Source organism: Pan troglodytes, chromosome 3 (genome assembly GCF_028858775.2).
Source record: "Pan troglodytes isolate AG18354 chromosome 3, NHGRI_mPanTro3-v2.0_pri, whole genome shotgun sequence".
NCBI classification, from domain to species: domain Eukaryota; kingdom Metazoa; phylum Chordata; class Mammalia; order Primates; family Hominidae; genus Pan; species Pan troglodytes.
In genome coordinates, this window is record NC_072401.2 from 39,569,736 (window position 1) to 39,582,448 (window position 12,713).

General features: G+C 40.4%; 1 protein-coding gene across 15 annotated transcripts in view; it reads left to right on the top strand.

Annotated features, from left to right (window-relative positions):
* The window catches only part of WDR19 (WD repeat domain 19), a 106,384-nt gene that overhangs the window by 59,425 nt on the left and 34,246 nt on the right, over nt 1-12,713 (top strand). For all 15 annotated transcript variants that reach the window (XR_010156296.1, XR_010156295.1, XR_010156291.1 and 12 more), the window contains 4 exons: nt 1,140-1,197; nt 5,423-5,563; nt 5,645-5,727; nt 6,548-6,631. Coding sequence is in view for 9 of the 15 variants with exons in the window: in XM_063808730.1 (XP_063664800.1) it covers nt 1,140-1,197; nt 5,423-5,563; nt 5,645-5,727; nt 6,548-6,631 (366 nt within the window). In the remaining 6 variants the exon portion in view is untranslated. The remainder of the gene's footprint in view (nt 1-1,139; nt 1,198-5,422; nt 5,564-5,644; nt 5,728-6,547; nt 6,632-12,713) is intronic.

Here is a 12,713-nt window from a genome sequence, read left to right on the forward strand (position 1 = left end):
GCATGCCACCACACCTGGCTAATTTTTGTATTTTTAGTAGAGATGGGGTTTTGCCATGTTGGTCAGGCTGGTCTTGAACTCCTGACCTCATGATCCGTGTGCCTCGGCCTCCCAAAGTGCTGGGATTACAGGTGTGAGCCACCGTGCCTGGCCTGGGAATATTATTTATATCATGTATATTAATACTTTTTCTCAGTGTAAGAACCAGAGCCCTCAGTACTGTAATCTCCAATGTATTCCTCCACTTCTACCCTTTAATAAATTGACAGCCCTCCAGATTCCCTCAGTATGTATTCTTGTAAATATTGGGCCTTTGGTTAAAAAAAAAAAATGTGTTTTATGGTCACATGATTGTCATTTAGTGCCCCAAAGGAAATAATTAACCAAAAGTAGCCAATAAAATTAATGTAGCTTCTTATCAGAAAAAATAGCTAATACATGCTAGGCTTAATACTTAGGTGATGGGTTGATAGGTACAGCAAACCACCATGGCACATGTTTACCTATGTAACAAAGCTGCACATCCTGCACGTGTACCCCTGAATTAAAAAAAAAATTAATGTAGCTCCTCAAAATGCCTAGCATACCACACAGTAAGTACCTTATAGTATAGCATAACCCAGCTTAATAATTACTTTTAAAATAGCAACATAATGACAGACTGCACTTTGAAAGAATGCATCTGTAGTGTTCCACATCTTTTGTGAGCTTAAGCAACTCAGTGACAAAGATTATCTTTTAAATCTTGTATTTGTAAATTGGTCTACTACTCCCCAGTGGTGGCTCATGCCTGTAATCCCAGCACTTTGGAAGGCCGAGGTGGTGGATCATTTGAGCCCAGGAGTTCAAGACCAGCCTTGGCAACATAGTGAGACCTTGTCTCTACAAAACATTCTTTTAAAAATTTGCAAGGCATGGTGGCGCATGCCTGTAGTCTCAACTACTCAACTACTCAGGAGGCTGAGGCTGGAAGATCCGTTGAGCCAGTGAGGTCGGGGCTACAGTGAGTTGTAATTGTGCCACTGCACTCCAGCCTGGGCAACAGAGTGAGACCCTGTCTCTAAAAAAAAAAAAGGAAAAAGTATATGTAAATAAAATTCTAAAATATATATTAAAATTCACTCTTATTTTTTTTTCAGGGGTGATTATGTAAATGCTTTGGCTCATTATGAGAAAGGAATAACAGGTGATAATAAGGTAACCTTGGATAAAGATAAGATATGCCTAATAATGTCTGGGTTTGTTTTCAGTTTCATTTTTAAAAATCATGGTCTTATTTGTATTGTATTTAATATCTAGCAGGTGAGCGTTTTCTTTGGTTTACTAACAACCTTGCAAGGAAATAGTTAAATCATTTTAAAACACTTCAAGCTCTTAAAATCTGACGATGACAATATTTTTATCAGTCTGATAAGTTTTACATCCTTAATATAAGTCTAATTAAAGTTGGAAATAAGATTTTTATCCTTTCTTACTTATAGGCTATGATTTTCATAAGGTTTTTCCTTTTGCTCTTTTTAAAAGTTTCAGTAGGCTGGGTGCGGTGGCTCACACCTGTAATCCTAGCACTTTGAGAGGCCAAGGTGGGCGGATCACAAGGTCAGGAGTTCAAGACCAGCCTGGCCAATATGGTGAAACCCCGTCTCTACTAAAAAAAAAAAATACAAAAATTAGCCAGGCGTGGTGGTGCACGCCTGTAGTCCCAGCTACTCAGGAGGCTGAGGCAGAAGAATCACTTGAATCTGGAAGGAGGAGGTTGCAGTGAGCCAAGATCATGCCACTGCACTCCAGCCTGGGCGACAGAGCGAGACTCCATCTCAAAAAAAAAAAAAAAAAAAAAGTTTCAGTAACCATTTTGAAAGTGAATTTCCAATCCGTAAAACTTCATTCTGCCGTTTCTTTCTCATACTGTATCTTTTAAGATGACCTGGAGAGCATGACCCACTGTGCCACCTCTTTTTCCCATCCCAGAATTCTAGCTTAAAAAGCTAAGATTTATAATAATAATTGCTGTTTTTAAGTTAGGTAATGTCTTGTGAAGCTTGAAAATCTTTTGACTTTCTGTTTTATATATAGCATTTTTATTACAAAAGTAATGCAACCTCATGATAGCGAATTTGAAAAATCATCAAAATATGTTAACATGAAAAGTGAGTCCAGGCCAGCCTGGCCAATGTGGCAAAACCCCATCTCTACTAGAAATACAAAAATTAGCCAGCCGTGATGACGGGTGCCTATAATCCCAGCTACTTGGGAGGCTGAGGTGGGGAGAATCATTTGAACTCAGGAGGTGGAGGTTGCAGTGAGCTGAGATTGCGCCATTGCACCCCAGCCTGGGCAACAGAGTGAGACTATATCTCAAAAAAAAAAAAAAAAGTGGGTCCGGGGCCGGGCACAGTGGCTCACGCTGGTAACCCCAGCACTTTGGGAGGCTGAGGCCGGTGGATCACTTTAGGTCAGGAGACCAGTCTGGCCAACATGGTTAAACCCTGTCTCTAATAAAAATACAAAATTAGCCAGGTGTGGTGGCACACGCCTGTAATCCCAGCTACTCGGGTAGCTGAGGCAGGAGAATCACTTGAATTGGAAAGTGGAGGTTGTAGTGAGCTGAGATCACACCGTTGCACTCCAGCCTGGGCGACAAGAGGGAAACTCTGTCTCAAAAAAAAAAAAAAAGAAAAAGAAAGAAAAGTGAGTCCACTATTCCCTCCTCCATCCACACCCCTTAATGGTAACTACTGTTAATGATTTTATATATTTTCTTCCAGAAGCTCTTCTAAGCATACTTGTAATATGGATTTTTTTTTTTTAACCAAAAATGAAATCATTCATTTCCATTCACTCAGCAAAGACCATTGAGTATTCACTCTGTGCAAAGCAGCATTTTGCTTTCTTCATGGCCTTTCCAAATCAATACATATGAATCTGTCTTAATCTTTTTATTTTTGAGACAGGGTCTCATTCTGTTGCCCACACTGGGGTGCAGTGGAAGAATCACAGCTCACTGCAGCCTCAAACTCCTGGGCTCAAGTGATCCTCCTGCTCCAGCCTCCCTATTAGCTGGGACTACTGGTACATGCTACCACACCCAGATAATTTTTTATTTTTATTTTTGTAATAAAATTAAAAATTTTTATTTTTATGTTTATTTTTGTCTCACTCTGTTTCCCAGGCTGGAATGTAGTGGCATAATCGTAGTTTACTGAAGCTTCAAACTCCTGACCTCAAGCCATCCTCCCGCCTTAGCCTCCCTAAGCACTGCGATTACAGGCATGAGCCACCATACCCAGCCGGTCTTAGTCTTTTAAGAGCTTCTAATATTCCATTGTTTGGATGTACTATAATTTTTTGTGTCCACTACCTTACTGAAGTATAGTTGTGGGGTTTTTTCTGTCATCAAAAATACTGCAGGCTAGACACAGTGGCTCATGCTAGTGATAACCAGCACTTTGGGAGGCCAAGGTGGGAGGAATGCTTGACACCAGGAGTTCAAGACCAGCTGGACAACAAAGCAAGACCCCCATCTCTACAAATTTATTTGTTTATTTTTCTTTTGGAGATAGTCTTTCACTGTGTCGCCCAGGCTGGAGTGCAGTGGTGCAATCCTGGCTCACTGCAACCTTTACCTCTTGGGTTCAAGTGATTCTCGTACCTCTCAGCCTCCTGAATAGCTGGGATTACAGGCATGGGCCACCACGATTGGCTAATTTTTGTATTTGGTAGAGACAGGGTTTTGCCATGTTAGCCAGGCTGGTCTTGAACTCCTGGCCTCAAGTGATCCGCCCACCTCAGCCTCCCAAAGTGCTGGGATAATAGGCTTGAGCCACCGCGCCCGGCCCATCTCTACAAATTTAAAAATAAAAAATTAGCTGGGTATGGTAGCATTGCATCACTGCACTCCAGCCTAGGCAATAGAATGAGACCCAGTCTCTTTAAAAAAAACAACAACTTTTTAAAATTAAAAAGTAAAAATTAAAAAATTAGGCCGGGCGCGGTGGCTCACGCCTGTAATCCCAGCACTTTGGGAGGCCGAGGCAGGCGGATCACGAGGTCAGGAGATCGAGACCATCCTGGCTAACACGGTGAAACCCCGTCTCTACTAAAAATACAAAAAATTAGCCGGGCGTGGTAGCGGGCGCCTGTAGTCCCAGCTACTCGGGAGGCTGAGGCAGGAGAATGGCGTGAACCCGGGAGGCGGAGCTTGCAGTGAGCCGAGATCGCGCCACTGCACTCCAGCCTGGGCGACAGAGTGAGACTCCGTCTCAAAAAAAAAAAAAAAAAAATTAAATTCATTTTTTAAAATCACTGCAATGAATATTCTACCTAGTACATGTATCTTTAGCTACCTATGATAGTATTTCTGAAGAATATTTTCTTATAAGTCACAAAGTGTACTTTTCATTTTTGACATGGTTAAATTGCTGTTCAAAAGAAATTGTAGTAATTCACACACACTCCATGTATGATAGTGTCCCCTTCATTCTCAGCAAAACTGAATGTTATCAGTTGTTTTATCTCTACCAATTTTATAAGCAAAAAAATATATTTTATTTTATGTATATTTGATTATTGGTGAAGTTGAGCGTGTTTTTATTTATTTATTGGCCAATTGTATTTTGTTTCCACTTGTATTTTTTAATGAATTGTCTGGTCATGTCCTTTGCTCATTTATCTCTTAGGTTTTTTACATTTTCTTTGTCTGGCTACATCAATTTTAGTTCATTCTTTATCTACACCGTCAAATACAGTAAGCACTAGCCACATGTGTCTACTTAAATTATTTAAAGTTAAATAAAATTTAAAATTCAATTCCTCTGTTGCACCAGCCATATTTCAAATGCCCAGTAGCTACCATATCGGACAGGGCAGATACAGAGCATTTCTGTCATCACAGAAAGTTTTACTAGACATGCTGATTTAGATAAAATATAATCTGACATTACATCTTACTAGTAGAGATTAGTTATTTGATAAGTTTCTTTAGCTGTCTTTGGTACCTTTAATGAATTTAACAATTACTAACGAAATGAAGTTTTTATGTTTCATCATGCCTCATAGAGAAATCTTCAATTTGATAAATGGTTTTCTTCTTAATTTTATTCATAGCATTTATGCTATATAGCCAGTATATTACTTTTTATATTAAATTTTATACCAAAAAGACATATGAGGGATAGTAAAAATTTGGTCTTAAGCATAAAGTTGATCTAGGCTTTCGCAGAACAAAATATAATTTTGTAATAGCTGGGTTTTTAAAAAAAAAAAAGTCTCAAGTGTTATTTTAAAATCATGAGGCTTCCCTGAAAAGATAAAAGTAAACCATAACCTCTGGACTCATTTGAGAGTTAAATTCATTGTTCTGTCTTAAACACATCGTGTTAAGCTAGAATCTGATTTGTTAGTGTTTGCCTTGTGATTACAGGAACATGATGAAGCTTGTCTGGCTGGAGTGGCCCAGATGTCCATAAGAATGGGAGACATACGTCGAGGGGTTAACCAAGCCCTCAAGCATCCCAGCAGGGTCCTTAAAAGAGACTGTGGAGCCATATTGGAGAATATGAAGGTCCTCTTTTCTCTGCATCAATATACATGTGGTCTTTTATACATAATAACTTAGTATTTTAATAATCCTGTCTTATTTTAGCAATTTTCAGAAGCGGCCCAACTGTATGAAAAAGGTCTCTACTACGATAAAGCAGCATCTGTTTACATCCGCTCTAAGAATTGGTAAGAGCTGCCTGCGGTTTGTTTCTGAACAGGATTGGAAATGAACGTGCCTCTGGGGTCTCCCCACTTGCCTCCTTGCCATGCTTTCTCCCTGTCCATTCTGTTCCCCTATCTAGACCTACCCTTCATCTCTTTTGTTCTCCTTAGATAAGTTCATATTAATAGTTCTTTTTCCAAAGAATAGCACATTCTCCTGGTTTGGTGTGGAGAAATCCTTAATCAGATAAATTAGTAGGAAAAAACAAAAACCCCGTTGTCCTAAAAGAGTTAATGGACTAACCATTTTCCTACCTTTAGGGGTGGGAGTGGAGTGGGTGTTAGGAGTAAAAGCAATTAAATCAGCTTTTACCTATAGGAGCCAAGATTTTCTTTCTTTTTTTTTTTCTTTTCTTTTTTTTTTTTTTTGAGACAGAAGCTCTCTCTGTTGCTCAGGCTGAAGTGCAGCTGGCACGATCTCAGCTCACTGCAACCTCCACCTCCTGGGTTCTAGCAATTCTTCTGCCTCAGCCTCCTGAGTAGCTGGGATTACAGGCATGCTGCCACAATGCCTGGCTAATTTTTGTATTTTTTTTTTTTCTAGTAGAGGTGGGGTTTCACCATGTTGGCCAGACTGGTCTTGAACTCCTGACCTCAGGTGATCTGCCAGCCTCAGCCTTCCAAAGTTCTGGGATTACAGGCCACTGCACCCTGCCAGGAGCCAAGATTTTTGAAAGATAGTAATAACTGGTTTTTGAATCCTAAAACCTAACATTTGGTTATAGCAGGCTACTTTTGGAGTGAACACAGTACTCATACTGTTCTCCTGGACCTACCTTTCCAGGGCAAAAGTTGGTGATCTTCTGCCCCACGTTTCTTCTCCTAAGATCCATTTGCAGTATGCCAAAGCCAAGGAAGCAGATGGAAGGTTTGTACACTTTCTCAAATTTATACCAATTTAAAGTAATGTAAGCTTTACAAATTAACCACTGATATTTGCAACCCTGTAAGAAAGGCAAACCAGAGAAAGACAGAAAACACCTTTAATTACCCCTTGTTAGCCTGAAGTGCCAGACTATTAAAATCCTCCTGTACCTCATATACTTCAAGTGTTTCCTTTACATACTCAAATATAGACTATTATCTCTTTTTATTTGAGGGTTTTATAATGGAAGTTGAAATTTTGATATGGCATGAAAATAAAGTGATTGTTATTTTATTAAGAAGGATTATTATTTTATAAATCACAGATGCAGGGGAAAAGAAAAGTGAAGAAACATGAATTCCACACATACAGCTGCTTGCTTAAGCCACATATGGCTGCTTGTTTAAGCTTGCTTAAGCTGCTTAACTATCCATTGCTATATTTTAACCATATTTAAAAATGTATAACTCTATTGTAATACAGTTAAAATATAGCAATGGATAGTTAATATCCTAAACATACAAAGATCTCTCACTACTTAATACAAGAAACTCAAAGACACGAATAGGAAAATGGGCTAAAGACAAGAACACAAGCGCCAGAGGAGGAAACACAATTATGAAATTGTATTTGATGTAAACATGAAAAGGTTCTACCTCACTAATAGTAATTAAATTAAGGCAACTTGTCATATTTGGAAATATTTATTTTAAACTAATAACCATGTTGTCAAAATGTGCTTATATTACACAACTGATAGAAATGTATCTTTTGGGCTGGGCGTGGTGGCTCACACCTGCAATCCCTGCACTTTGGGAGGCCAAGGCAAGAGGATCACTTGAGGCCAGGAGTTTGAGGACAGCCTGGGCAACATAGAGAGAACCTGTCTCTATAACAAGTTTAAAAATAAAAAATTTGGGGAGTGGAGCTAAGATGGCCGAATAGGAACAGCTCCAGTCTACAGCTCCCAGCGTGAGCGACGCAGAAGACAGGTGATTTCTGCATTTCCAACTGAGGTACCGGGTTCATCTCACTGGGGAGTGCTGGACAGTGGGTGCAGGACAGTGGGTACAGTGCACCGTGCGTAAGCCGAAGCAGTGCAAGGCATCGCCTCACCCGGGAAGCACAAGGGGTCAGGGAATTCCCTTTCCTAGTCAAAGAAAGGGGTGACAGACGGCACCTGGAAAATCGGGTCACTCCCACCCTAATACTGTGCTTTTCCAATGGGCTTTTCAAACGGCACACCAGGAGATTATATCCTGCACCTGACTCGGAGGGTCCTACACCCACGGAGCCTCACTCATTGCTAGCACAGCTGTCTGAGATCAAACTGCAAGGCAGCAGAAAGGCTGGTGGACGGGCACCCGCCATTGCTCAGGCTTGAGTAGGTAAACAAAGCGGCCGGGAAGCTCCAACTGGGTGGAGCCCACCACAGTTCAAGGAGGCCTGCCTGCCTCTGTAGGCTCCTCCTCTGGGGGCAGGGCACAGACAAACAAAAGACAGCAATAACCTCTGCAGACTTAAATGTCCCTGTCTGACAGCTTTGAAGAGAGTAGTGGTTCTCCCAGCACGCAGCTTGAGATCTGAGAATGGGCAGACTGCCTCCTCAAGTGGGTCCCTGACCCCTGAGTAGCCTAACTGGGAGGCACCCCCCAGTAGGGGCGGACTGACACCTCACACGGGGCTGGGTACTCCTCTGAGACAAAACTTCCAGAGGAACGATCAGGCAGCAGCATTTGCGGTTCACCAATATCCACTGTTCTGCAGCCACCACTGCTGATACCCAGGCAAACAGGGTCTGGAGTGGACCTCCAGTAAACTCCAACAGACCTGCAGCTGAGGGTCCTGACTGTTAGAAGGAAAACTAACAAACAGAAAGGACATCCACACCAAAAACCCATCTGTAAGTCACCATCATCAAAGACCAAAGGTGGATAAAACCACAAAGATGGGGAAAAAACAGAGCAGAAAAACCGGAAACTCTAAAAATCAGAGCGCCTCTCCTTCTCCAAAGGAACGCAGCTCCTCACCAGCAACTGAACAAAGCTGGACAGAGAATGACTTTGACGAGTTGAGAGAGGAAGGCTTCAGAAGATCAAACTACTCTGAGCTAAAGAAGGAAGTTCGAACCAATGGCAAAGAAGTTAAAAACTTTGAAAAAAAATTAGATGAATGGATAACTAGAATAACCAATGCAGAGAAGTCTTTAAAGGACCTGATGGAGTGAAAACCACGGCACAAGAATTAGGCGACAAATCCACAAGCCTCAGTAACCGATGTGATCAACTGGAAGAAAGGGTATCAGCGATGGAAGACAAAATGAATGAAATGAAGCGTGAAGAGAAGTTTAGAGAAAAAAGAATAAAAAGAAACGAACAAAGCCTCCAAGAAATACGGGACTATGTGAAAAGACCAAATCTACGTCTAATTGGTATACCTGAAAGTGATGGGGAGAATGGAACCAAGTTGGAAAACACTCTGCAGGATATTATCCAGGAGAACTTCCCCAATCTAGCAAGGCAGGCCAACATTCAAATTCAGGAAATACAGAGAATGCCACAAAGATACTCCTCGAGAAGAGCAACTCCAAGACACATAATTGTCAGATTCACCAGTTGAAATGAAGGAAAAAATGTTAAGGGCAGCCAGAGAGAAAGGTTGGGTTACCCACAAAGGGAAGCCCTTCAGACTAACAGCTGATCTCTTGGCAGGAACTCTACAAGCCAGAAGAGAGTGGGGGCCAATATTCAACATTCTTAAAGAAAAGAATTTTCAACCCAGAATTTCATATCCAGCCAAACTAAGCTTCATAAGTGAAGGAGAAGTAAAATACTTTACAGACAAGCAAATGCTGAGAGATTTTGTCACCACCAGGCCTGCCCTACAAGAGCTCCTGAAGGAAGCACTAAACATGGAAAGGAAGAACCGGTACCAGCCACTGCAAAAACATGCCAAATTGTAAAGACCATCAAGGCTAGGAAGAAACTGCATCAACTAATGAGCAAAATAACCAGCTAACATCATAATGACAGGATCAAATTCACACATAACAATACTAATCTTAAATATAAATGGGCTAAATGCTCCAATTAAAAGGCACAGACTGGCAAATTGGATAAAGAGTCAAGACCCATCAGTGTGCTGTATTCAGGAAACCCATCTCACATGCAGAGACACAAATAGGCTCAAAATAAAGGGATGGAGGAAGATCTACCAAGAAAATGGAAAACAAAAAAAGGCAGGGGTTGCAATCCTAGTCTCGGATAAAACAGACTTCAAACCAACAAAGATCAAAAGAGACAAAGAAGGCCATTACATAATGGTAAAGGGATCAATTCAACAAGAAGAACTAACTACCTAAATATATATGCAGCCAATACAGGAGCACCCAGATTCATAAAGCAAGTCCTTAGTGACCTACAAAGAGACTTAGACTCCCACACAATAATAATGGGAGACTTTAACACCCCACTGTCAACATTAGACAGATCAACGAAACAGAAAGTTAACAAGGATATCCAGGAATTGAACTCAGCTCTGCACCAAGCAGACCTAATAGCCATCTACAGAACTCTCCACCCCAAATCAACAGAATATATGTTCTTTTCAGCACCTATTCCAAAATTGACCACATAGTTGGAAGTAAAGCACTCCTCAGCAAATGTAAAAGAACAGAAATTATAACAAACTGTCTCTCAGACCACAGTGCAATCAAACTAGAACTCAGGATTAAGAAACTCACTCAAAACCACTCAACTACATGGAAACTGAACAACCTGCTCCTGAATGACTACTGGGTACATAACGAAATGAAGGCAGAAATAAAGATGTTCTTTGAAACCAACGAGAACAAAGACACAACATACCAGAATCTCTGGGACACATTCAAAGCAGTGTGTAGAGGGAAATTTATAGCACTAAATGCCCACAAGAGAAAGCAGGAAAGATCTAAAATTGACACCCTAACATCACAATTAAAAGAACTAGAGAAGCAAGAGCAAACACATTCAAAAGCTAGCAGAAGGCAAGAAATAACTAAGATCAGAGCAGAACTGAAGGAAATAGAGACACAAAAAACCCTTCAAAAAATCAATGAATCCAGGAGCTCGTTTTTTGAAAAGATCAACAAAATTGATAGACCGCTAGCAAGGCTAATAAAGAACAAAAGAGAGAAGAATCAAATAGACGCAATAAAAAATGACAAAGGGGATATCACCACCGATCCCACAGACATACAAACTACCATCAGAGAATACTATAAACACCTTTACACAAATAAACTAGAAAATCTAGAAGAAATGGATAAATTCCTCGACACATACACTCCCCCAAGACTAAATCAGGAAGAAGTTGAATCTCTGAATAGACCAATAACAGGCTCTGAAATTGAGGCAATAATTAATAGCTTACCAACCAAAAAAAGTCCAGGACCAGATGGATTCACAACCGAATTCTACCAGAGGTACAAGGAGGAGCTGGTACCATTGCTTCTGAAACTATTCCAATCAATAGAAAAAGAGGGAATCCTCCCTAATTCATTTTATGAGGCCAGCATCATCCTGATACCAAAGCCTGGCAGAGACACAATGAAAAAAGAGAATTTTAGACCAATATCCTTGATGAACATTGATGCAAAAATCCTCAGTAAAATACTGGCAAACCGAATCCAGCAACACATCAAAAAGCTTATCCACCATGATCAAGTGGGCTTCATTCCTGGGATGCAAGGCTGGTTCAACATACGAAAATCAATAAATGTAATCCAGCATATAAACAGAACCAAAGACAAAAACCACATGACTATCTCAACAGATGCAGAAAAGGCCTTTGACAAAATTCAACAACGCTTCATGCTAAAAGCTCTCAATAATTTAGGTATTGATGAGACGTATCTCAAAATAATAAGAGCTATCTATGACAAACCCACAGCCAATATCATACTGAACGGACAAAAACTGGAAGCATTCCCTTTGAAAACTGGCAAAAGACAGGGATGCCCTCTGTCACCACTCCTATTCAACATAGTGTTGGAAGTTCTGGCCAGGGCAATTAGGCAGGAGAAGGAAATAAAGGGCATTCAATTAGGAAAAGAGGAAGTCAAATTGTCCCTGTTTGCAGATCACATGATTGTATATCTAGAAAACCCCATCGTCTCAGCCCGAAATCTCCTTAAGCTGATAAGCAACTTGAGCAAAGTCTCAGGATACAAAATCAATGTACCAAAATCACAAGCATTCTTATACACCAATAACAGACAAACAGAAAGCCAAATCATGAGTGAACTCCCATTCACAATTGCTTCAAAGAGAATAAAATACCTAGGAATGCAACTTACAAGGGATGTGAAGGACCTCTTCAAGGAGAACTACAAACCACTGCTCAATGAAATAAAAGAGGATACAAAGAAATGAAAGAACATTCCATGCTCATGGGTAGGAAGAATCAATATCGTGAAAAATGGCCATACTGCCGAAGTTAATTTATAGATTCAATGCCATCCCCATCAAGCTACCAATGACTTTCTTCACAGACTTGGAAAAAACTACTTTAAAGTTCATATGGAACCAAAAAAGAGCCCGCATTGCCAAGTCAATCCTAAGCCAAAAGAACAAAGCTGGAGGCATCACACTACCTGACTTCAAACTATACTACAAGGCTACAGTAACCAAAACAGCATGGTACTGGTACCAAAACAGAGATATAGATCAATGGAACAGAACAGAGCCCTCAGAAATAATGCTGCATATCTACAACTATCTGATCTTTGACAAACCTGACAAAAACAAGCAATGGGGAAAGGATTCCCTATTTAATAAATGGTGCTGGGAAAACTGGCTAGCCATATGGAGAAAGCTGAAACTGGATCCCTTCCTTACACCTTATACAAAAATTAATTCAAGATAAATTAAAGACTTACATGTTAGACCTAAAACCATAAAAACCCTAGAAGAAAACCTAGGCATTACCATTCAGGACATAGGCATGGGCAAGGACTTCATGTCTAAAACACCAAAAGCAATGGCAACAAAAGCCAAAATTGACAAATGGGATCTAATTAAACTAAAGAGCTTCTGCACAGCAAAAG